This window comes from Pongo abelii, chromosome 3 (assembly GCF_028885655.2).
Source record: "Pongo abelii isolate AG06213 chromosome 3, NHGRI_mPonAbe1-v2.0_pri, whole genome shotgun sequence".
NCBI classification, from domain to species: domain Eukaryota; kingdom Metazoa; phylum Chordata; class Mammalia; order Primates; family Hominidae; genus Pongo; species Pongo abelii.
The window spans coordinates 95380222-95403280 of NC_071988.2; the positions used below are offsets into that span (position 1 = coordinate 95380222).

Below are 23059 nucleotides of genomic sequence, written 5' to 3' on the forward strand. Positions count from 1 at the left end.
AATATTTTCTCCCAGTCTTTGGCTTACCTGTACATTTTCTTAACGGTGCCTTTTGATGAGCATAAGATTTTAATTTTTCTTAAGTTTAATTGGTGATATTTTTATTTTATGCTTTATGTGTTTTGTGTTATTTTTAAGCAACCTTTTCTTACACCCAGCATACAATGATATTCTTCTAAATTTTCACCTAGAAACTATATAATTTTAACTTTTATGTTTAGATTTCTAATTGATTTCTAGTTAATTTTTCTGTGTAGTATGAAATAGTCATCATAGTAAGTTTTGCCCCCCCACCCCCTACAATATAGCTGCCTAGCTGTTCAAATACTATTTGTTGAAAACACTTTCCTTTCGCATTGAATTACTATGGCATTTTTGTGGCATTCACATTCTGTAAGTGTGACTCTAAAGCTGGGCTCTCTTTTCTTGTTCCATTGATCTATTTGTCTGTTCTTATGCCTGTATCACACTGTCTAGATTACTGTAGCTTTGTAGCAAGTCTTGAAGTCAGCTATTGTAAACCTTCTAACTCTGTTTGTTTTCAAGATTGCTTTGGATATTATATTCTAAGTCATTTAAATTTTCATATACATTTGAGAATCTAACAAAAAAAACATAGGATTATGATTGAGATGATTGCAGTGACTCTATAAATCAGTTTGGGAATTAACATTTTACCATCATTGAGTCTTCCAATCTATGAAGATGGTATGCCTTTTATTTATTTATGTCATTTGTCAGCAGTCTTTTGTAGTTCTTATTATAGATGTTATTCTCAAATTTTAAACAATTTACTCCTAAGCATTTTATGATTTGTCAGCTATTGTAAAGAGTATTTATAAAATTTCATTTTTCTGATAGTTACTACTTGTATCAGGAATTCAATTGTTTTCTTATATTGACTTTGTAATCTTGCTTAATTCACTTTATTAGTTCTATTGTTTTATAAATTTTTAAGCACACTCTGCATAAACAACTATGCCATCTGTGATCAGAGAATTTTACTTATTCTATTCTGATCTCTATGCCTCTTTATTTTTTTGTTATCTTATTACACCCACTAGGCCTTCCAACAAAGCATTAACTAGAAATTGTGGGAGTGGACCTTATTCAGATCTTGAGGGAAAAGATTCAGTATTTCACTATTAAGTAGGATGTTAATTGTAAAGTTTTTTATAAATGCCTGTATCAGAATGAGGACTTAAAGATTTGTTTCTCCTCTGGTGAACCACAGGTACAGTATCTGGTAAGTTATCTTATCCTTAGATGAGCTTCTTGGGATTTGTTTCCTGTGTGTTTGTTCAGGGGTCATTCAGAGATACAGAATTTGTATACAATGTATGGGACTCCTCTCTGTGGCTTTCTCCTTTCCTGGATATATCGCTTCAATTTTCAACTATGGTGTTAGCCCCAAACTTCATCTTTTGATTTCCTAAGCAAGTAGGACTGAATATTTCTATCCAAATTCTAGCTGCCCTGTGGCTAGAAAAGCTTTTAAAGTGGAGAACTCTATCAGTGATTTTTTTTTCTTTCAGCTATCTACTTTCCTCTACATCTGTTTGTTTTTAGTGACTTTCCATTTTTTTCACATAGTTGTTTTTGTGTTTTTTCAAATGATTTTACTGAAGTTTGCAGTTGTTTTCTGTAAGAAGTTTAGTCCAATATAAGCTACTTCACAATCACTAGAAACTGAACCTACATTTTTAGTGTGGTCAGAATTGTCCTCACTGATGTTAATCAAGTTTAGCCTAAAGCTGCCTCCTTACATATTTAAGTTCAGCCTAAAGGTTTTTCTGTATATTGTGAACTATAACAAGTGGAGGTGTAAACCAATCGTGGCCCACACCTGTGCCAATCACTGAGTTTTGGCCAATCAAGTGTAGCCAGCTGCTCGAACCATGTTCAAATAAGGCAAACACTGAGCTATAACTAATCCAGTTGTTTCTGTACCTCACTTCTGATTTCTGTGTGTCCTGTCCCTTTTTTTGTCTATAAATCTTCTACCATGTGGCTGTGCTGGAGTCTTTCTGAATCTGCTGTGATTCTGGGGGGCTTCCCAATTCATTAATTGTTCATTGCTCAATTAAACATCTTTAAATTTAATTTGGCTGAACTTTTTCTTTTAATAGTGAGAATGTGGTATTTAAGAAAACATTTGAAAGAAGGGAGGGATTTAGCCTAGGTGACAGTTCTTTTTTAGGAAAGCCTTCCAGGCAGATAGAAAGCTATAGCTAAGGTGGCAAAATGCCTCATGTTTTCAGGGAACACCAAGGGGACCAGCTTGATGCTTATAGATTGAGAGAAGACGAGAGTAACCAGTGATGGGCTTAGACACATAGCTATGGTTTTGGTGCAGTAAAAATCATGTAGAGCCTTGTTTGCAATTGTTAAGGTAATAACATTGCAGGGTTTTGAGAAAAGCAATGTGATCAAATATGCATTTCAAAGGTATAACTCTATTGCTGTTTTGTGAATAAATTGTATGGTTGCATGTATAGAAGAAGGAAACGAATTAGGAGGCTGTTTCAAGAATTGACAGGAAGAATAATGTTCACTCAAAGCAGAGTAGTATCATGAACATGGTGAGACTGATAAAGTGCTAGATATATTATTATGAAGAAAGCCAACAGATTTTCCAATGGTTTGGATGTTAGGTGTGAGAGAAAGAGGGATATTTAAGATGACTCCAGGTTTTCTTGGCAAGTAGCACAGAAGGATGGGTTTCCCATTGTGAACTCCGAAAATTTGAGACAAGTGTCAGTTTATTTTGCCAAGGTTGAAGACTTGCACCCATGAGACAGCCTCAGAGTCCTGAAAACATGTGCCCAAGGTAGTTGGGCCACAGCTTGGTTTTATACATTTTAGGGAGTCATGAGACATCAATCAACATATGTAAGAAGTACACTGGTTCCATCCAGAAAGGCGGGGACAACTTGAAGCAGGGGAGGAGTCTTCCAGGTCACAGGTAGATGAGAGACAAATGGTTGTTGTATTCTTTTGAGTTTCTGACAAGCCTTTCCAAAAGAGACAATCAGAACATGCATCTATCTCAGTGAGCAGAAGGATGACTTTGAATAGAATGGGAGGCAGATTTGCCCTGAGCAGTTCCCAGCTTGAATTTTCCCTTTAGCTTAGTGATTTTGGGGGCCCAAGATATTTTTTTTCACACCATCAACTGAGATGGAGTACTTATAAGTGAATCAGTTTAAGATAGACTGTGTCCTAAAAGGCTCACATTCATAAATGATAGAGATAATTAAACAACTAATATCATTAACTGAACTAGTGTGCTAAGTATTTTTTATAGCAGTTCCATGGGAAAGCAGAGGAAAAAAATATTATTTCAATTTGTGATCATTTCAACAGGGGGCAATTGATCAATGCGTTGAAGAATGAATAGGATATGAAAAAAACTGAGAAGAAAGGATTAGTAGTGAAAACAGTCATCATGAGCAATAGCAATGCAGAAGTTAATGCTAAAGGCTTGGGGAAAGGACATGGTTTGGTGTGACTAGAGTGGACGGCATGTGATGATGCTGGTTGGTAAAGGTATGGAACACACAGAGAAGAGACTATAGGAAAAATAAGCTAAAGGACACAATGTTTACTATACTGATGAGCTTGCACTTATCCAACAGATGTGGGGGAAGTGGAAGGTGGTATTTTTAAACAGTAATGTTGTAAAAATCTATAGGTGGAAAATAAGCCAGTAATTTGTTTGTTCCTTTTTTTTCTGTTTATTGTCCAAAGGCAATTAAGCATATTATAAATACATCACAAAAATATATCTTCAGTGGCTAGGCGCAGTGGCTCATGCCTGTAATCCCAGCACTTTGGCAGGCCGAGGCAGGTGGATCACGAGGTCAGGAGTTTGAGACCAGCCTGGCCAATATGGTGAAACCCCATCTATACTAAAAATACAAAAATTAGCCAGGCATGGTGGCACGTGCCTGTAGTCCCAACTACTTGTGAGGCTGAGGCAGAAGAATCTACTGAACCCAGGAGGCGGAGGTTGCAGTGACCTCAGATCACACCACTGCACTCCAGCCTGGGCAACAGAGTGAGACTCTGTCTCAAAAAAAAAAAAAAAAAAACCCATACAAAACATATATTCATTCAATATAGTAAATCTACAGTGTCCTAAAGGCATTATCTGAGCTGTTTTATTACAGTGGTTCAGATTTTGATTTGATGACTTCTGTTTTTCCTAGCATGATTTAATGACTTCTCATAACTTTAAATAGAAGGGGGGAAAACACAAAGTGAATAAAACCAGTTTTATCATTCATTTGGGTAAGATATTAAGTTGTTTGTTGTTTACCAATGTATCCTCTGAATCAAACATGTTGTATAACTGTTGTGAGAAAATTGATGCTATTGAGTCTCACGATTGTTTTTTTCTGTTCAAGTCATGTGCCCCAAGGGTGAGATTTTGGGAGACTTTTAGTAGCAGTCAGTCACAAACAGGAAATGTATTTATTTCTCTTACTCATATAACAAAAGGAAGTAGGATTGCCTGTAATCCTAAATGTAAAATGTTTGATGCTTTTTTGCATGTGCTTAGACAAGTGTTACTTAATCTAGGAATAGTGTTATATTTGGAGCCCTGGGAGAAACAATACATTTCTTGGGATATTTTAGAGTTATCAAATGTCTTATTAGGAGTTTGGAGGGAGGCCTCTGTGATTTTAATTTTTGAATGGTATTTAAAATGATTAATATTTATTATGACTTCTGTATGATACAAAAGGAAAAACTGATCTTAGAATAAAAAGATGGATTTAAATTCTGTATTCTTAGTAGTGATTTGAGATTGACTGTAACTCCTTAAACTTGTCTTTAAAGTGGGCATGATCATACCTTTTCTACTTTTATCCCTAGTAACTATGAAAATTAAAAGGAAATTGATGTAAAGGTAATATAATCATTGTAAAGCACTTTTTAAATGTAGATAGAGTAGTTCAGATTATTGCTATATACTGTATATTACATAATAATAGGTAGATCTCTCCTGGAAAAAGATATATGTTAGATTTAATACACTGCTGAGATAGCAGAGTTACATAAAAATGATAAATGAATTGGTTTTCTGGATTTTTATGATCTTCACTTTTTTCATCTACTCATATGAAGCTCTTTTCCTTTTAGATTCAGGTTTTATGAATCTGCTATACATTTTGTATGTCCATTCATCTGTCTTTTAAACTACTAATACTTAAATACTTAAGACAAACCAAAATGGTGATCTGAATTATGATCTGAGTTGAAGTTGGCATATACAAGAGGACAGATCTGTAACCACCAGTCTCCAGTTCTGGCTTCCAGATTTTCAGATGCTTATATTTCTTCTCAAGTATTTCAGCTGGTGTGTGAACTGAAATATTTGTTACAGCTTTAATGTTATTTTCAGTGAATGGGAGCGCAAAAAATGGTAGATGGCAAAATTCAGTGTAACTCAGGCTTATTGTTTGGAGAATGGTTCTTAAAATCTACAAAGAGTCCTTGTTGAGTTATTTTTAATCAGTAGTGCAGCCCATGCATATATTAGCCAGTTTTGAACTTAGAAATAAACTAATTTGAGTCCTAGCTAAAAATAGATACTCCAAATATAGTTGTTTTTCTTTTCATGTATAAAGCTTTTCATTTCATTGTAAAAAATATCAATGTCATGAAGCTTCTGCATGAGTGGTAGGTGATTTAAAAATGACTTACCATCATCATCACCTAGATTTTTTTTAAAAAAGAACCAGTGTTTTTACCTTCATGTAATAAGTTAAATATGTATTCTTTTAAAAGTTTGACTAGAATCTATATGATGATCTTCTAGCTGTAGAGAAAATAGATGGAGGCCCTGCTAAAACATTCTAGACTGAATGCAGTTATTAAAAGTGAAAAACTATTGAATGGAGAGACTTTCCAAAGACTCAGTTTCTATTTGAATATGATTCAAATGAATACTTTTATATATTTCCAGGACTTTTGTAATCTAATTATGGTTAATTAGCTTGACTTAAAGTAAGGTAGCAGTAGCACACTTTCAGAATACAAAAGATATAAAACCCAAGGCATAGCTTTCTGAAGAGTTTGAACTTGGACTTTTATAATGTTTTAAAGAATTATGTCTAAATCGCATTATATAATGGCCGAATAAACTTTTACATAGAAAATATACTTTTAGTATATTAGGCTCATGGGTTAATTGTTAGGTTAGTGGTAATTTAAACTACTCTGCATAGAGTTATAGGACCCTCTTTTATATTTCTATACTTACTTTTAAAAAATGAGATGATGGCATCCCATATTTCATTTGATTACTTTATTACTCAGGTTGTGTTTTCTTCCATATAGCAAATCATAGTAATATTTTTTATTTCACTGTGACAATGCTTTAGAGAAAAGATGTGTGTGTGTGTGTGTTTTATATTAGATTTTTTGTTATGTCATTTAAGAGGAAGCTAAGAACTCATGATGTTATGACTATTCTTAACACTAACAAACACCTTTTAATCTCCAATATTCAAAGTATTTAATAGAAGCCTATTAGGAGAACTGTCTTGTGTCGAGAAATGTGGATTCAAACCCTGTAAATATACAAACTTACTGAAACAGAGACATGACACCTGACTATTACCAGATCTCATTGGTATTGTTTAATTCACAATTTTTTTTCTTTCATCAGTCCAGCCACTTTTGGCTCTGGAATAGCATATACTCCAACTGCAGTTTATTACAGCTATCAGTCAAGAGCACTTTGGCTTACTATTTTGGTTGCAAATAATAGTAACAATAATAATGACTTTACACCTTTCTTAGAGCCGAATTATAAGTGATGTGGCTTTAGATTCTCAGATTTCATTTTTCAGGCTACCAAATAAATAGAAATTTTAAAATTAGACAAATTTTATTTATTTTTCAGACCACGTTGATGAGCGAACAATATGCAATGGAATTGCCCCGGAAAAAGATGTAGATGGATTTCATATTATCAATATTGGAAGATTGTGCCTTGATCAGCATTCTCTCATACCTGCCACTGCCAGTGCTGTTTGGGAAATAATAAAAAGAACAGGTTGGTAATTTGTGGTCTGCAGGACATGGATGCTAGGTGCTGAGCTGAGCCTTTGTGCACTGAGACTTGATAGGACTACCTCAGTCCTATAGAGTGACAGAAAATCATAAGCCATAAAACGTCAGTCTACAGAGAGATACAAAATTGTAGAAGTCAAAACATAATCCAATCCTGGCTAACATGGTAAAACCCTGTCTCTACTAAAAATACAAAAAATTAGCCAGGCGTGGTGGCGGGCACCTGTAGTCCCAGCTACTCGGGAGGCTGAGGAAGGAGAATGGCATGAACCTGGGAGGCAGAGCTTGCAGTGAGCCAAGATGATACCACTGCACTTCAGCCTGGGCGACAGAGCAAGACTCTGTCTCAAAAACAAAACAAACAGAAAAAAAAATCCAAAATAAAATGAAATGCAGAACATTAGCCAGGTTATAGATAACTGCAGTTGCAACTTATAGGAAGTGAATTTTCCACATAGTAGTGGTATATGTCTACCTTTAAAATATAAACTTCATGCATTTTGATGAAAACTTTTCTAAAATATATTTTTCTGTACCTTTAAAAATATGTGCTGATCACATAGTTATCATTTCTATTGGCTTGGGTTTTCATTTTAAACATTTACCCTTGTACTGTACTGGATACGGTAATGTTCTCACAGACTCTTACAATGTATACAGATGTTTACCTCTATGTTAATTAACCCCAAATTGCCTTATATATTGATGATTTTCCTATCTCCATCACTGTTACTTCTATTTTTGGTGACATTTTCTCCTTTCTAATCTGTTTTCTGAGAAAGAAAAACTTCCAAGGGAAAACAGATCCTAGAATCATACTCCTACAGTGTTAGTATTGGAAAATCCTTAGTTCTAACTTCTTTGCTTTACTTATGAAGAAACTGAGTCCAAAAGAAGTAGAAGGTTCTACAGGCTTTATTTTTTTACATCTTTCTAAGTCTGTAAGTTGAGTGCTTCTTTCCTATGGAGTAAAATGCATGAGCTTTGTGAAAAATGCCTCTTTTCTCACTTGTTTTGTTCCAGTGTTGCTCAAAATTTGATTGCCAATTAAGTTCGACATTGTTGTACTTTGCTTATTTTATAATTATATATGTTAATATATGTTAAGACTCTACACTTCTAACTCTTAATGTGAATCTCAATGTTTAAAAGTAACTTAATGTTAACTTAAGAATGTCTGTAGTTTTTAATGAGGACATAATCAGAGAAGTGACAAATCAAAGAAGCATAAAATGAATTATTTATAAATAATGAATGTGCTCATATTATAGAAAAGCCACATAATAATTCAGATTTAATTAGAAATTTTTAAAAGAATGTTTCAGTTGGCTGTACAAATGTTTAATTTACTTCTTGTTGTCAATTCCGCATTTAAACCGAACTCTATTTTAAGGAATTCAAACATTTGGAAAAAATGTGGTTGTGGCTGGAAGATCCAAGAATGTAGGGATGCCTATTGCCATGCTTTTACACACTGATGGAGAGCATGAACGGCCAGGAGGTAGGTAGAACCTTGCAGATTCTACACTCTCTTGCAGTGTTCTTACTTCTTACATCATCAAGTAAACACTTTTGATAATGCAGCTTATTATATTTGTGGGTTTATGCAGTTCAAAGTCTCCTTTATTCCTCATTTAGTGATGTGAGAGTCTTGAAAGTGACTGTAGGAATTACTGAAAATATGTGGCCTTTTTCTCTATTTTTTTTTCTTTTGGCTATATGTACTTTGTTTAAATAATTAACGATCAGACATTAAGAAAGGTGCAAAGCTACTAGATACAAAAAATTCACATGCCTCAGGAAATAGAAAGCAAGACATCTCTTGGATGTAGAATTCCTATAGTGGCAAGGTCTTAGCACTTTAGAAATCAGCTAGTTAGTTTATTTTACAGACAAGAAAGCTGAGGCTTAGAGTTGTTATCTGATTATATAGGTTAAACAAATAGTTATTGTCCTATGAGTAGTAGTGACACTCCACGTCACTGACAAAGCCCAGGAAGATGTGTTAGCCTTAGAGAACATGCAGCCATTCCAGGTGTTGGTCATCTGAACATCATCCCAAGACCTTGGTTTCTTCAGTAGTCTAATAGCTAGATACAGAATAGCTCCCCGGAAATGTGCAGGGGTCTGTCCCACAGACCCTGACCCAACGATGGATGAATAAAGTACACTGACACACAGATATTCTGCTTCACCAGTCCAGCTGAGCATCTGGGCCGCTTACAGACTCCACACAGAGTGCTGTAAACAGTTGTGACTATGGTCTCAATCAGTCAGCAAGACTTACATTTATTCAGTAAAGATTAATTGACAAAGGCTTGGGTCAACACCATTAGAGTGTAATTGACATTGTGGACTTCCCAAGTAGAAAGCAATTAAGCACCAGCTGTAGATCAAAGGTTAGTCTTAGGACCACACGAGTAAACAAGCTAGTTAGGTAAACTCTCCACATTCCTTTGTTTCTACTCTAGTTTATTTAACTAAAGGTAAGGGGACTAGGCTGCCTTCAGACAGATTTATTACTGAAGTTATACAAACCCTCAGACCTTCCAAGAAGATTTGTGGCATTTAAAACTAAAATTTTTCCCACCAGCCTGACTGAACCACTACAGAGATGGAAATGGGGATGGAATGAAAAGAAAATCCAGCAAAGGGGTAATGGGGCATTGTTTGTGCTTGTCTGAGCCAGTGCTGTGGGAGGAGGGCACAAGGGTTATTCAGCTTATCACTGTCTGCTGAATTCTGCATCTTGTTCTAATCTAGGTAAAACACCAAGTTTTCATGTTCTTAATAGAAGTAGTTATTGGTCTATCTATGTGTTAGAGATGTTTTGTACTTTCTTTACCATTTATTACTTCTGATCTTTCTCCCCCTAATTTTTGATATAGTACTTCCTTGGTTTCTCTAATTCCAAAGAAGAGAATGGGCTACTTTTCTGCTTGCTTTCTAATACTTAACCAGAATGATAGACACCTATGTGCTCATCATGTACAGCACACGCACACATGCACACATGCATGCACACATACAGCATATATAGATATATAGATTTCTTATTATTAGCCTTGTTGAATTCAAGTTTCCTGATCTCAAACTTTCAATGATACTTGTTTTAGGATCTCGATTGACATGATACTTATGACATAATTTTTAAAACGCAAAGCTCTGTGGAAAAATAATCCCAGTATTAACTTATCTAAAATGATGAATGATGCACTTTTGAATATTATTTTCCCTTTCTATGCCTAAAGAATTAAATTTTGCAAGAAGTCAATACATATATATTTGTGAATCACAGTAAATTAAGACTTGATAATGACTCCAGATAACTTTAAAAAGCCTTAGTTTTGAAGAGCTCTTAGCCCAAATCCAGTGGTATGACAGTTTTCATGGTACCCATCTCCAAAGTAGCATTCCTAGTTTCACTGTTCACTTCTAGCTTAGTCTATTGCTGCTTATCTCTTTCTCTCTCTCTCTCTGTAAATAAAGATAGTGATTCTTATTTGCCTTTATGTAATAATTTCTGTGTCTTACCTAAGCAAGGTGTATTAGTCTGTTCTTGCATTGCTGTAAAGAAATACCTAAGACTGGGTAATTTCTAAAGAAAAGAGGCTTAATTTGCTCACAGTTCTGCAGGCTGTACCAGAAGCATGGAGGCATCTCCTAGGCCTTTACGAAGGCCTCAGGAAATGTATAATTGTGACAGAAGGCAAAGGGGGAGCCAGCATTTCTCATGGCTGGAGCAGGAAGAAGAGAGGGGGAGGTGCCATACACTTTTAAACAACCAGGTATCATGAGAACTCATTGTTGCAACAATAGCACCAAGGGAGACGGTGTTAAATCATGAGAAAGTGCTCCGATGATCCAGTTACCTCCCACCAGGCCCCACCTCCAACACTGGGGATTACAACTGAAAGTGAGATTTAGGTGAGATTTCTGTTCCAGCCATATCACAAGATAAAACAATCAGTAATGTTTACCTAAGTATACTATTTCTTCTTGGAAACTTTTGACCAAGAGCCAATTTGCAGTTTTGTTTTTCATTTGCAATGTTGTTTTTATCTGTAACATAACAAGCAAGTGTATTGCTCCGTGATTTGCTCAGTACTTTCTCTTAAACCATCCTAATTAATTCTCAGTAATCCTAGCATATATTAATGTTATTCCCATTTTACAGCTAAAGGAAATGAGCTTTAGAGACTTCAGAAGACTCATCTAAGGCCATGCAAGGAAACAGGCATTCTGGGGAGCTGGGTTCTGACTTTGTGGTTAAGAGGATAGACATGGAGTCAGGCCCCCTCCGTTACCAAGCCCTGTGACCTTGGGCAAGTCATTTAATCTGTGTAGGCCTCCGCTTTCCTCATCTGTAAAATGTCAGTAATATTAACATCTCCTCAACTTGGTTATTGTGAAAAGTAAATGAAATATTAATGTAAATCACTAATTACTGTGCCTAACATATAGTAAGTTAAGTAAGCTATTGGTGCATGTAGCTGTGGCATTATTACACTTAAGTCAATAATAATCTGTAGCTGTTCTAACTATCATGCGTGAAGTAACGTGATCTGAGATTAATGATGTGATTTTTACCTTTATTTGAATTTTATTTTCTTCTGGTGGATTTTGTTTTTGCATTTTTTGGATCATATCTGATTGTAAAAATTTGAATAAACTCAGAATTTATAAAAGTTTATAAAGTATTTGATTAGGAATAGGACATCATAATTCTCCAAATAGTACTTTACAATATATTTTTAATAGGTATCAATATATTGCATGCTAATTTCTTGATAAATTTCAATCTTGAATTATATATTTGTCTATAAAATACCTATCAAAATTTATTTACCTCTTTTATATGCAATTTTAAACCAGGTTATCCTGTGAATTAAACATATTAGTTTATTTTTTATCATGTATGATTTATTTATAGATGCATACATATGCAGTAAAAGCAGTAAAGGAAGCATAACAAAGATAAACACAAATTGATGGTGGCAGTGACTTCTGGAGAAAGAATTATAGGATAAAAACAAAAACATATATACTTTAAAAAGTATTATACTTTGTGTTATGAAATATTCTCATTTGAATGCATGTTAAAATGGAATAAAAGTGGAATAAGTTATACTACTGGTTACTTAGAAACCAGATAATTAAACTTACCTTTATTATAGTGGTACCTGGGTGCCGTTAGAATTACAGTATCTAAAAAGTAACAATTTATACTAAAAATGATATTGGAAGATTTGCAACATGGGTGGTTTTTAATCTCATGCATATTTAAGAGGAGTATGATGACATGTATTATTAATATAATGAATCATTGAGAGCTGCTTACTGAAGGTTTGTAGTCTGTGGGAAAGTTAATATTTCAAACATGCATGTCTGTTAGGGCAATAATTATGGGCAGTGACTCCATGTGCATTGTTAGCTAATGAAGATAATGAAGGAGGATTAACTTGGCAAATGCATATCTATAGAACTTGTTCTAATGACACTCACAATGTTGAGCATTCAGCTCACACTGTGTATTTATTTCTTTGCCAGAAGACATGCAGAACCCTAATGATTCATTTTTGTCTTAAAGCCAAAGATAATTGTACTAGAAGAAAAATGACCATACTGTAATTTAGCTTGATTAATATGTGTCTACCTATGGCTAGCTTTTAGTTTTGTTATTAAGGACATGGATCCTAGCCGTTTGTTGAGTATTTTTTTTTTAATTCCCCAAGGGCTTGAAATATTTAGAGGGGTGAGAATGTGCTAAAATCTTAAAGTAAAGGGGTAGTGCTGACACTCAATACAACAAGGAAACAAGGAAGGAGTTACCTTCTGGTGAGAACAGATCATCACAGAAGGCTTTGCAGAGTATGTAGCACTTTAGCTGCTATGTAGTTTATAGAGAGTAGGTGAGAGAGATGGTTCCTGTCCTCCCAGAGCTATAGTCTTGGTGGTAGTGATGGGGGAGCAAGGGGATATGATATACAAGTATGGGTAATTTAAATTTTAAATAGTCAGTGGCACAAAATAAAATTTGGCATCCCTAAATAAACATTCTATGTGCTTCTCAAAACTCATGGCTAATTGAGGTGACATGAAGGGAATGAGCTCCACTAATTATTAGAATGTTTGAGTACCATTGTGACCACCTGTAGATCATTGTATATTTGTAACCAAACATGAGTCCAGATGCTCTCTGCTTGTATAGTCCAACAAGAGCAAGGCCTGGTAGAAAGACAGTAACTTTATTAACCAAAACTAGTTAAAAAAAAAAAAAAGGGAAGCAGCCAGATTCCTATCGAAAGTAACTGCTCTGATTTGGGGCAGGGTGGTGGTGGAAGGCAGAGGTTTAAAAAGGGAAAACTTGATAAAGAAGGCATGCAAGAATTAGGCGGAGTAAATGTCTGTGTGTCTTGTTCTGGTGGCTAACTTGGGTCCCAGTCCAGCTGGAGTGTGGGCTGATGTCATCTCAACAACGGCTGGGTTGTTAACTAGCGGCCTTGAAGTAATCTCTGGAATTTTGTGGCTGGGTCTCCAGACTTAGTCTCTGTCTCAAGATTGGCTCCTGGAACTTCTTAGAAGGCACATAATTAGATACTAGCATACGGTTAGATAGATACGAAGGGAGTATGTACCATGAGAAAGGGAGAGATGTGGAGTCTTTTTTAAGGCTAAGGAAAGTCTTCTGCAATTTGCCTCAAGGTTGTATCTTGAAACCCAAGAGAAAGAAAAAAAAAGTTGAAAATGCATTTTGAAGTTAAGCTGCCCAGTTACATTTTTTTTTTTTTTTTTTTTACTTCTTTGTATGTAGTCATCTACCAGTTTCACTTTCTTTCAGAATGAAAACTGAATACCATTGGTTTTAACATAGTGTCTTTATTTTTAGATTTACAATGAGGAAGTAAGAAAGTTTCCAATTTCTCTAAAACATTTTTTTTTCCTTCAGGATTACAAAGTGTCATAATGACTAAGGCATTATGGTTACTAACTGTCATAAGAGGATATAGAATCAGATTTTATTTCATATTCTTTTATTTTAATTTTGAATTTTTACTTTTGAGATAGGGCCTCACCGTGTCACCCAGACTGGAGTTTACTGGCATGATCACGGCTCACTGCAGCCTCAACTTCCTGGACACAAGTGATCCTCCCGTTGGGAGCACAGTTGTTGGGACCACAGGCACACACCACCACACCCAGATAATTTTTTGTATTTTTTGTAGAGATGGGGGTCTGCTTATGTTGCCCAGGCTGGTCTCGACCTCCTGAGCTCAAGCAATCTGCCTGCCTCCACTTCTCAAAATGTTGAGATTACAGACGTGAGCCACTGCACCCAGCCTCATATTCTTAGAGTAAGTTTCTCTCGGCATACTTTTATTTCTAAGTAGGACTCTCTTCTAATTAGGTGAGATTTCCCTAATCAGCCACAACATGGAGTTGTATGCCGCTCCTTTGACTAAAAGGTTGGCATCATTGGAGTAATATTGTTGCTGGCTCATTTTTAAAGAGTATTTTGACAGGGCCAGCAACCAGCTGGTTTTGCTTTGAGTCCAGTGGGTCTGGTTTTTTTCTTGATTTCATTCAGCCAGTACTCATCTAGTACTTATTCTCTGGGAAACACTGTGGGATACAACTGCATCCCACAGAAAAAGACTTAGTCCTGTCTCTCCAGAAGTTGACAGTCTGAATCATCAGGATTCACCTTTGCAGTGGGTGTTTTCCGAAGGCACTGCCTCTGCATTGGCATTCAGTTTTTACACTCAAGCTGTGCTGCTGCAGCAACTTACTGTATCTCAGGTAGTTTTTCTTCAAGAGGCACCCTATCTAAATGGAAAATGAAATAATTTTTGCCAGTTGAATGCCTTCCCTTTGTGAGAATTAACCCCAGTTGTGAAAAAGAACTTTTTTTTTTTTTTTTTTGCCAGCCTGGAAGTTTTATCTCCCACCTACAGGACATAATAACACAGTAGTGGATGCTTGAGGCAGTGCAACGTGATGTGAGTGGTATGTGTGATTAAGCTCAGCCTGGTGGCAGGTTGAGCCAAGCTCTTTTAGGTTTCAAAGAGAGGAGCCAAATAGGAACGCCTAGGAATGCAGGAGTCATGCAAAGTGATCACACCACTGAGACTGACACTCTTAGTCTTATTGGCAGTGGAGTGACTTGGGATGTTTGCTGCCTCTGGGGAAGGAACCATTGTCTAACTGGGGCAGGGGATGGCAGGTATTTAGTCTCTGCCACTCTCATCCCACTACCCCCAGCTTAGAAGGAAAAGATGTTGGGGATATTATGCTTTGTGATGTCTCTACGTTGATTAGACTTTACTGAATTACATATTTGCATTTGGATAGTGGAAGACTGTAGAAAAGAGCAAATGATAGTTCTATTCTCATTTTCTAAATTGAATAATAGGAGCACTGTTTCATTTTCAGTGTCTTCTAAATTCAGTGTCTTCTAAATTTCAGTGTCTTCTAAATTCTAAATTTCATTTTCAGCGTCTTCTAAATTCAGCCATTTAGTATCTGCACAGCACTGCACTTGGAAATTATATACTATTATCAGACAACTGGGACTATCACACTGTTGAAAAGAACAGTAAAGCTTATTTTAAATGGAGAGTGAAGTCCAAATCTTTTTCTTTCAATTCCTCTCTTTCTCCATGACCTCATAGTATTGTAGGACATTTTTCTAAGTTCAGCTAAAAGCCGAGTTCTTGTCACATGACCAGGAAAAATTAGGTTTGTGGACACATAAAAGGGTGAGAAAAATGGAATTTGTTGGGTGAAAAGGAAAAACTCAGCAAAGTGAGAAGGATTCCAGTTAACAGGCCCAAATCTCACCAATTGAATCCCAGATTACCACCCAGGAACAGGAGAGGCCAGGCTCCTACCATGGCAAATGGCATGAATTTCCATGGCTCCAACCCATTCTCTCAGAGCGCCACCCAGTCAGAGGTTCTCCAAGGAGCCCTTTTTGCTTGGCTGTCTCATTTCACCCTCTAAAGAAGTACATCTAACTGCCATTAGAATAAGGATAGTGATAAGGACAAAGACCAATCTTAACTGCTTGCTGCTGACAGGGGGTGCTGTTTTGGGGAAATGTCAGTCCAGCCTCCCTCAGAAGCCTATCTAAGGGTCCCCAGCAGAAGGGGCCATTGTCTGAGGCTCCAGTTGCATGACCGTTTGGAGTTTGATGGCCCGCAGGTGAGAAGAGACAAACTGGATTATTAGAAAACATGTATCAAAACAAAACAAGTTGGGGCAAGGACAGCTCAAAAATCCTAGACCTTTTACCAGTTTGCACAGGGAGAGTGAGGCCAAAAGCCTGACTGGTCAAATAACAAAAAACAAAACAATACAAGAAAAACGTTTAAGTTCTGGGATACGTGTGCAGAACGTGCAGGTTTGTTACATAGGTATACATGTGCCATGGTGGTTTGCTGCACCCATCAACCTGTCATCTACCGTAGGTATTTTTCCTAATGTTATCCCTCCCCTTGCTCCCACCACCCAGCAGGCCCAGGTGTGTGTGATGTTCCCCTCCCTGTGTCCATGTATTCTCACTGTTCAACTCCCACTTATGAGTGGAAACATGCGGGGTTTGGTTTTCTGTTCCTGTGTTAGTTTGCTGAGAATGATGGTTTCTAGCTTCATCCATGTCCCTGCAAAGAGCATGAACTTATTCTTTTTTATGGGGACATAGTATTCCATGGTGTATATGTGCCACATTTTCTTAATCCAGTATATCATTGATGGGCATTTGGGTTGGTTCCAAGTCTTTGCTGTTGTGAATCATGCTGCAATAAACATGTGTGCATGTGTCTTTATAATAGAATGATTTATAATTCTTTGGTTATATATCCAGTAATGGGATTGCTAGGTCAAATGGTATTTCTGGTCCTAGATCCTTGAGGAATTGCCACGCTGTCTTCCACAATGGTTGAACTAATTTACACTCCCACCAACAGTGTGAAAGCATTCCTATTTCTCCACATCCTCTCCAGCATCTGTTGTTTCCTGACTTTTTAATGACTGCCATTCTAACTGGCGTGAGATTGGTATCTCATTGTGGTTTTGATTTGCATTTCTCTAATGATCAGTGATGATGAGCTTTTTAAAATATGTTTGTTAGCTGCATAAATGTCTTCTTTTAAGAAGTGTCTGTTCATATCCTTCACCCACTTTTTGATGGGCTTGTTTTTTCTTTCTTGTAAATTTGTTTAAGTTTCTTGTAGATTCTGGATATTAGCCCTTTGCCAGATGGATAGATTGCAAATTTTTTCTCCCATTCTGTAGGTTGCCTGTTCACTCTGATGACAGTTTCTTTTGCTGTGTAGAAGCTCTTTAGTTTAATTAGATCCCATTTGTCAATTTTGGCTTTTGTTGCCATTGCTTTTGATGTTTCAGTCACGAAGATATTGCCCATGCCTATGTCCCGAATGGTATTGCCTAGGTTTTCTTCTAGGGCTTTTATGGTTTTAGGGCTTTTGTTTAAGTCTTTAATCCATCTTGAGTTAATTTTTGTATGAGATGTAAGGAAAGGTTCCAGTTTCAGTTTTCTGCATATGGCTAGCCAGTTTTCCCAACACTATTGATTAAATAGGGAATCGTTTCCCCATTACTTTTTTTTTGTGTCAGGTTTGTCATAGATCAGATGGTTGTAGATTTGTGGTGGTATTTCTGAGGCCTCTGTTCTATTCCATTGGTCTATATATCTGTTTTGGTACCAGTACCATGCTGTTTTGATTACTGCGGCCTTGCAGTATAGTTTGAAGACAGGTAGCATGATGCCTCTAGCTTTGTTCTTTTTGTTTAGGATTGTCTTGGCTATACGGGCTTTTTGTTGGTTCCATATGAAACATATTTTTTTCTAATTTTCTGAAGAAAGTCAGTGGTAGCTTGATGGGGATAGCATTGACTCTTTAAATTACTTTGGGCAGTATGGCCATTTTCATGATATTGATTCTTCCTGTCCATGAGCATGGAATATTTTTCCATTTGTTTGTGTCCTCTCTTGTTTCCTTGAGCAGTGGTTTGTAGTTCTCCTTGAAGAGGTCCTTCATATCCCTTTAAGTTGTATTCCTAGGTATTTTATTCTCTTTGAAGCAATTGTCAATGGGAGTTCACTCATGATTTGGCTGTTTTTCTTTTATTGGTGTATAGGAATGCTTGTTATTTTTCCACATTGATTTTGTGTCCTGAGACTTTGCTGAAGTTGCTCATCAGCTTAAGGAGATTTTGGGCTGTGGTGACAGGGTTTTCTAAATGTAAAATCATGTCATCTGCAAACAGAGACAATTTGACTTCCTCTCTCCCTATTTGAATACCCTTCATTTTTTTCTCTTGCCTGATTGCCCTGGCCAGAACTTGCAATATTATATTGAATAGGAATGGTGAGAGGAGGGGATCCTTGTCTTGTGCCAGTTTTCAAAGGGAAGGTTTCCAGCTTTTGCCCAATCACTATGATATTGGCTATGGGTTTGTCATAAATAGCTCTTATTATTTTGAGATACGTTCCATCAATATCTAGTTTATTGAGGGTGTTTAGCATGAAGGGGTGTTGAATTTTATTGAAGGCCTTTTCTGCATCTATTGAGATAATCATGTGGTTTTTGTCTTTGGTTCTGTTTATGTGATGGATTCCGTTTGTTGATTTGCATATATTGAACCAGCCTTGCATACCAGGGATGAAGCCAACTTAATTGTGCTGGATAAGCTTTTTCATGTGCTGCTGGATTTTGTTTGCCAGTATTTTACTGAGGACTTTCACATTGATGTTAATCAGGGATGTTGGCCTGAAATTTTCTTTTTTTGTTGTGTCTCTGTCAGGTTTTGGTATCAGGATGATGCTGGCCTCATAAAATGAGTTAGGGAGGAGTCCCTCTTTTTCTATTGTGTGGAATAGTTTCAGAAGGAATGATACCAGCTCCTCTTTGTACTTATGGTAGAATTCGGCTGTGAATCCATCTGGTCCTGTTTTTTTTTTTTTTTGGTTGGTAGGCTACTAATTACTGCCTCAATTTCAGAACTTGTTATTGGTCTATTCAGGGATTTGGCTTCTTCCTGGTTTAGTGTTGGGAGGGTGTATGTGTCCAGGAATGTATCCATTTCTTCTAGATTTTCTAGTTTATTTGTGTAGAGGTTTTTATAGTATATTCTTCTGGTAGTTTGTATTTCTGTGGGATCAGTGGCGATATCCCCTTTATCATTTTTTGTTGTATCTATTTGATTCTTCTCTCTTTGCTTCTTTATTAGTCTGGCTAGTGGTCAATCTATTTTGTTAATCTTTAAAAAAATAAAAAAAACAGCTCCTGCATTCCTTGATTTTTTGAAGGTTTTTTTGTCTCTATCTCCTTCAGTTCTGCTCTGATCTTAGTTATTTCTTGTCTTCTGCTAGCTTTTGAATTTGTTTATTGTTGCTTCTCTGGTTATTTTAATTGTGATGTTAGGGTGTCAATTTTAGATCTGTCCCACTTTCTCCTGTGGGCGTTTAGTGCTATAAATTTTCCTCTAAAGACCACATTAGCTGTGTCCCAGAGATTGTGGTACATTGTGTCTTTGTTCTCATTGGTTTCAAATAACTTATTTATTTCTGCCTTTATTTCGTTATTTACCCAGTAGTCATTCAGGAGCAGATTGTTCAGTTTTCATGTAGTTGTGTGTTTTTGAGTGAGTTTCTTAATCCTGAGTTCTAATTTGATTGCACTGGGGTCTGAGATACAGTTTTTTATGATTTCCATTCTTTTATATTTGCTGAGGAGTGTTTTACTTCCAATTATGTGCTCAATTTTAGAATAAGTGTGATGTGGTGTCGAGAAGAATGTATATTCTGTTGATCTGGGATGGAGAGTTTTGTAGATGTCTGTTAGGTCTGCTTGGTCCAGAGCTGAGTTCAAGTCCTGAACATCCTTGTTAATTTTTTGTCTCATTGATCTGTCTAATATTGAAAGTGTGGTGTTAAAGTCTCCCACTATTATTGTGTGGGAATCTAACTCTCTGTAGGTCTCTAAAAACTTGCTTATGAATCTGGGTGCTCCTGTATTGGGTGCATATATATTTAGGATAGTTAGCTCTTCTTGTTTCATTGACCCCTTAGCCATTATGTAATGCCCTTCTTTGTCTTTTATGATCTTTGTTGGTTTAAAGTCTGTTTTATCAGAGGCTAGGATTGCAACCCCTGCTTTTTTTTTTTGCTTTCCATTTGCTTGGTAAATATTCTTCCATCCTTTTATTTTGATTCTATGTGTGTCTTTGCAAGTGAGACGGGTCTCCTGAATACAGCACACTGATGGGTCTTGACTCTATCCGGTTTGCCAGTCTGTGCCTTTTAATTGGGACATTTAGCCCATTTACATTTAAGTTTAATATTGTTATGTGTGAATTTGATCCTGTCATTGTGATGCTAGCTGGTTATTTTGCCCCATTAGTTGATGCAGTTTCTTCAGTTTCCATGGTCTTTACAATTTGGTATGTTTTTGCAGTGGGTGATATCGGTTTTTACTTTCCATATTTAGTGCTTTCTTCAGGAGCTCTTGTAAGGCAGGCCTGGTGGTGACAAAATCTCTCAGCATTTGCTTGTCTGTAAAGGATTTTATTTCTTCTTCTCTTTTGAAGCTTAGTTTGGCAGGATATGAAATTCTGGATTGAAAATTTTTTTCTCTCAGAATGTTGAATATTTGCCCCTACTCTCTTCTGGCCAGTGGTGTTTCTGCAGAGAGATCTGTTGTTAGTCTGATGGGCTTCCCTTTGTGCCTTTGTGGGTAACCTGACCTTTCTCTTTGGCTGCCCTTAACATTTTTTCCTTCATTTTAACCTTGACGGTTAATGTGAATGTGACAGTTATGTGTCTTGGTGTTGCTCTTCTCGTGGAGTATCTTTATGGTGTTCTCTGTGTTTCCTGAATTTGAATGTTGGCCTGTCTTGCTAGGTTGGGGAAGTTCTCCTGGATAATATCCTGAAGAGTGTTTTCCAACTTGGTTCTATTCTCCCTGTCACTTTTAGGTACACCAGTCAAATGTAGGTTTGGTCTTTTCACATAGTCCCATATTTCTTGGAGGCTTTGTTCCTTCCTTTTCATTCTTTTTTCTCTAATCTTGTCTTCTTGCTTTATTTAATTAAGTTGATCTTCAATGTCTGATATCCTTTCTTCCACTTGATCAATTCTGCTATTGATTCTTGTGTATGGTTCACAAAGTTCTCGTGCTGTGTTTTTCAGCTCCATCAGGTCATTTATGTTTGTCTCTAAACTGGTTATTCTAGTTAGCAATTCCTGTAACCTCTTTTTAAGGTTCTTATCTTCCTCGCATTGGGTCAGAACATGCTCCTTTAGCTCAGAGGAGTTTGTTATTACCCACCTTCTGAAGCCTACTTCTGTCAATTCATCAAACTTATCCTTCATCTAGTTTTGTTCCCTTGGTGGTGAGGCATTGTGATCCTTTGGAGTAGAAAAGGCATTCTTGTTTTTGGAATTTTCAGCCTTTTTGTGCTGGTTTTTCCTCATCTTTGTGGATTTATTTACCTTTGGTCTTTGATGTTAGTGTCCTTCGGATGGGATTTTTGTGTGGACGTCCTTTTTGTTGATGTTGATGCTACTCCTTTCTGTTTGGTAGTTTTCCTTCTAACAGGCCCCTCTGCTGCAGGTCTGCTGGAGTTTGCTGGAGGTCCACTCCAATCCCTCTTTGCCTGGGTATCACCAGTGGAGGCTGCAGAACAGCAAAGATTTCTGCCTGTTCTTTCCTCTGGAAGCTTCATCCCAGAGGGGCCCCTGCCAGATGCCAGCCAGAGCTCTCCTGTATGAGGTGTCTATTGACCCCTGCTGGGAGGTGTCTCCCAGTCAGGAGGCACAGGGGTCAGGGATCCACTTGAGGAGGCAGTCTGTCCATTAGCAGAGCTCGAATGCTGTGCTGGGAGATCCACTGCTCTCTTAAGAGCTGGCAGGCAGGAATGTTTGTCTGCTGAAGCTGCGCCCACAGCCGCCCCTTCCCCGAGGTGCTCTGTCCTAGGGAATGAGGATTTTATCTATAAGCCCCTGACAGGGGCTGCTGCCTTTCTTTCAGACATGCCCTGCCCAGTGAGGAGGAATCTAGTGAGACAGTCTGGCTACAGCAGCTTTGTTGGCTCCGCCTCCTTCAAACTTCCTGGTGGCTTTGTTTACACTGTGAGGGGAAAACTGCCTACTCAAGCCTCAGTAATGGTGGACTGCCCCACTGCCACCCTGAAGAAGCTCGAGCATCCCAGGTCGACTTCAGACTGCTATGCTGGCAGTGAGAATTTCAAGCTAGTGGATCTTAGCTTGCTGGGCTCTGTAGGGTGGGATCCGCTGAACTAGACCACTTGGCTCCCTGGCTTCAGCCCCCCAGAGTGAACGGTTCTGTCTCACTGATGTTCCAAGTGACACTGGGATATGAGAAAAAAACTCCTGCAGCTAGCTTGGTGTCTGCCCAAACAGCCACCCAATTTTGTGCTTGAAACCCAGGGCCCTAAGTGGTGTAGGCACCCGAGGCAATCTCCTGGTCTGCAGGTTGCAAAGACTGTGGGAAAAGCATAGTATCTGGGCTAGAATGCATTGTCCCTCACATCACAGTTTCTCACGGCTTCCCTTGGCTAGGGGAGGGAATTCCTCTACTCCTTGTGCTTCCTGAGTGAGGTGATGCCCCACCCTGCTTCAGTTTGTCCTCCGTGGGCTGCACCCACTGTCTAACCAGTCCCAATGAGATGAACCAGGTACCTTAGTTGGAAATGCAGAAATCACCCACCTTCTGCATTGATCTCGCTGGGAGCTGCAGACTGGAGCTGCTCCTATTTGGCCATCTTGCCAGTCACCTTCTTGTTACTATTCTTAAAACTAAAAATTCCACCCTCATGAGCACATAGCAATGTATAAAACACAATGCAAATGAGAATAGTGAAGAAAAGGGAGGAGAGGGCTGGAACTAAAAATAGAGCCAAAGACTTTTACTAAAGATAGACATAT

General features: G+C 37.5%; 1 protein-coding gene across 11 annotated transcripts in view; it reads left to right on the forward strand.

Annotated features, from left to right (window-relative positions):
• Nucleotides 1-23059, forward strand: part of MTHFD2L (methylenetetrahydrofolate dehydrogenase (NADP+ dependent) 2 like) — a 145335-nt gene that overhangs the window by 35947 nt on the left and 86329 nt on the right. For 10 of the 11 annotated variants that reach the window (XM_024246335.2, XM_024246336.2, XM_054554055.2 and 7 more), the window contains 2 exons: nt 6917-7069; nt 8480-8587. In XM_024246335.2, the coding sequence (XP_024102103.1) occupies nt 6917-7069; nt 8480-8587 (261 nt within the window). Of the gene's footprint in view, nt 1-1619; nt 2966-3366; nt 3550-6916; nt 7070-8479; nt 8588-23059 lie in introns of those variants that run through there. The other variant, XM_009240078.4, reaches the window with a different exon arrangement.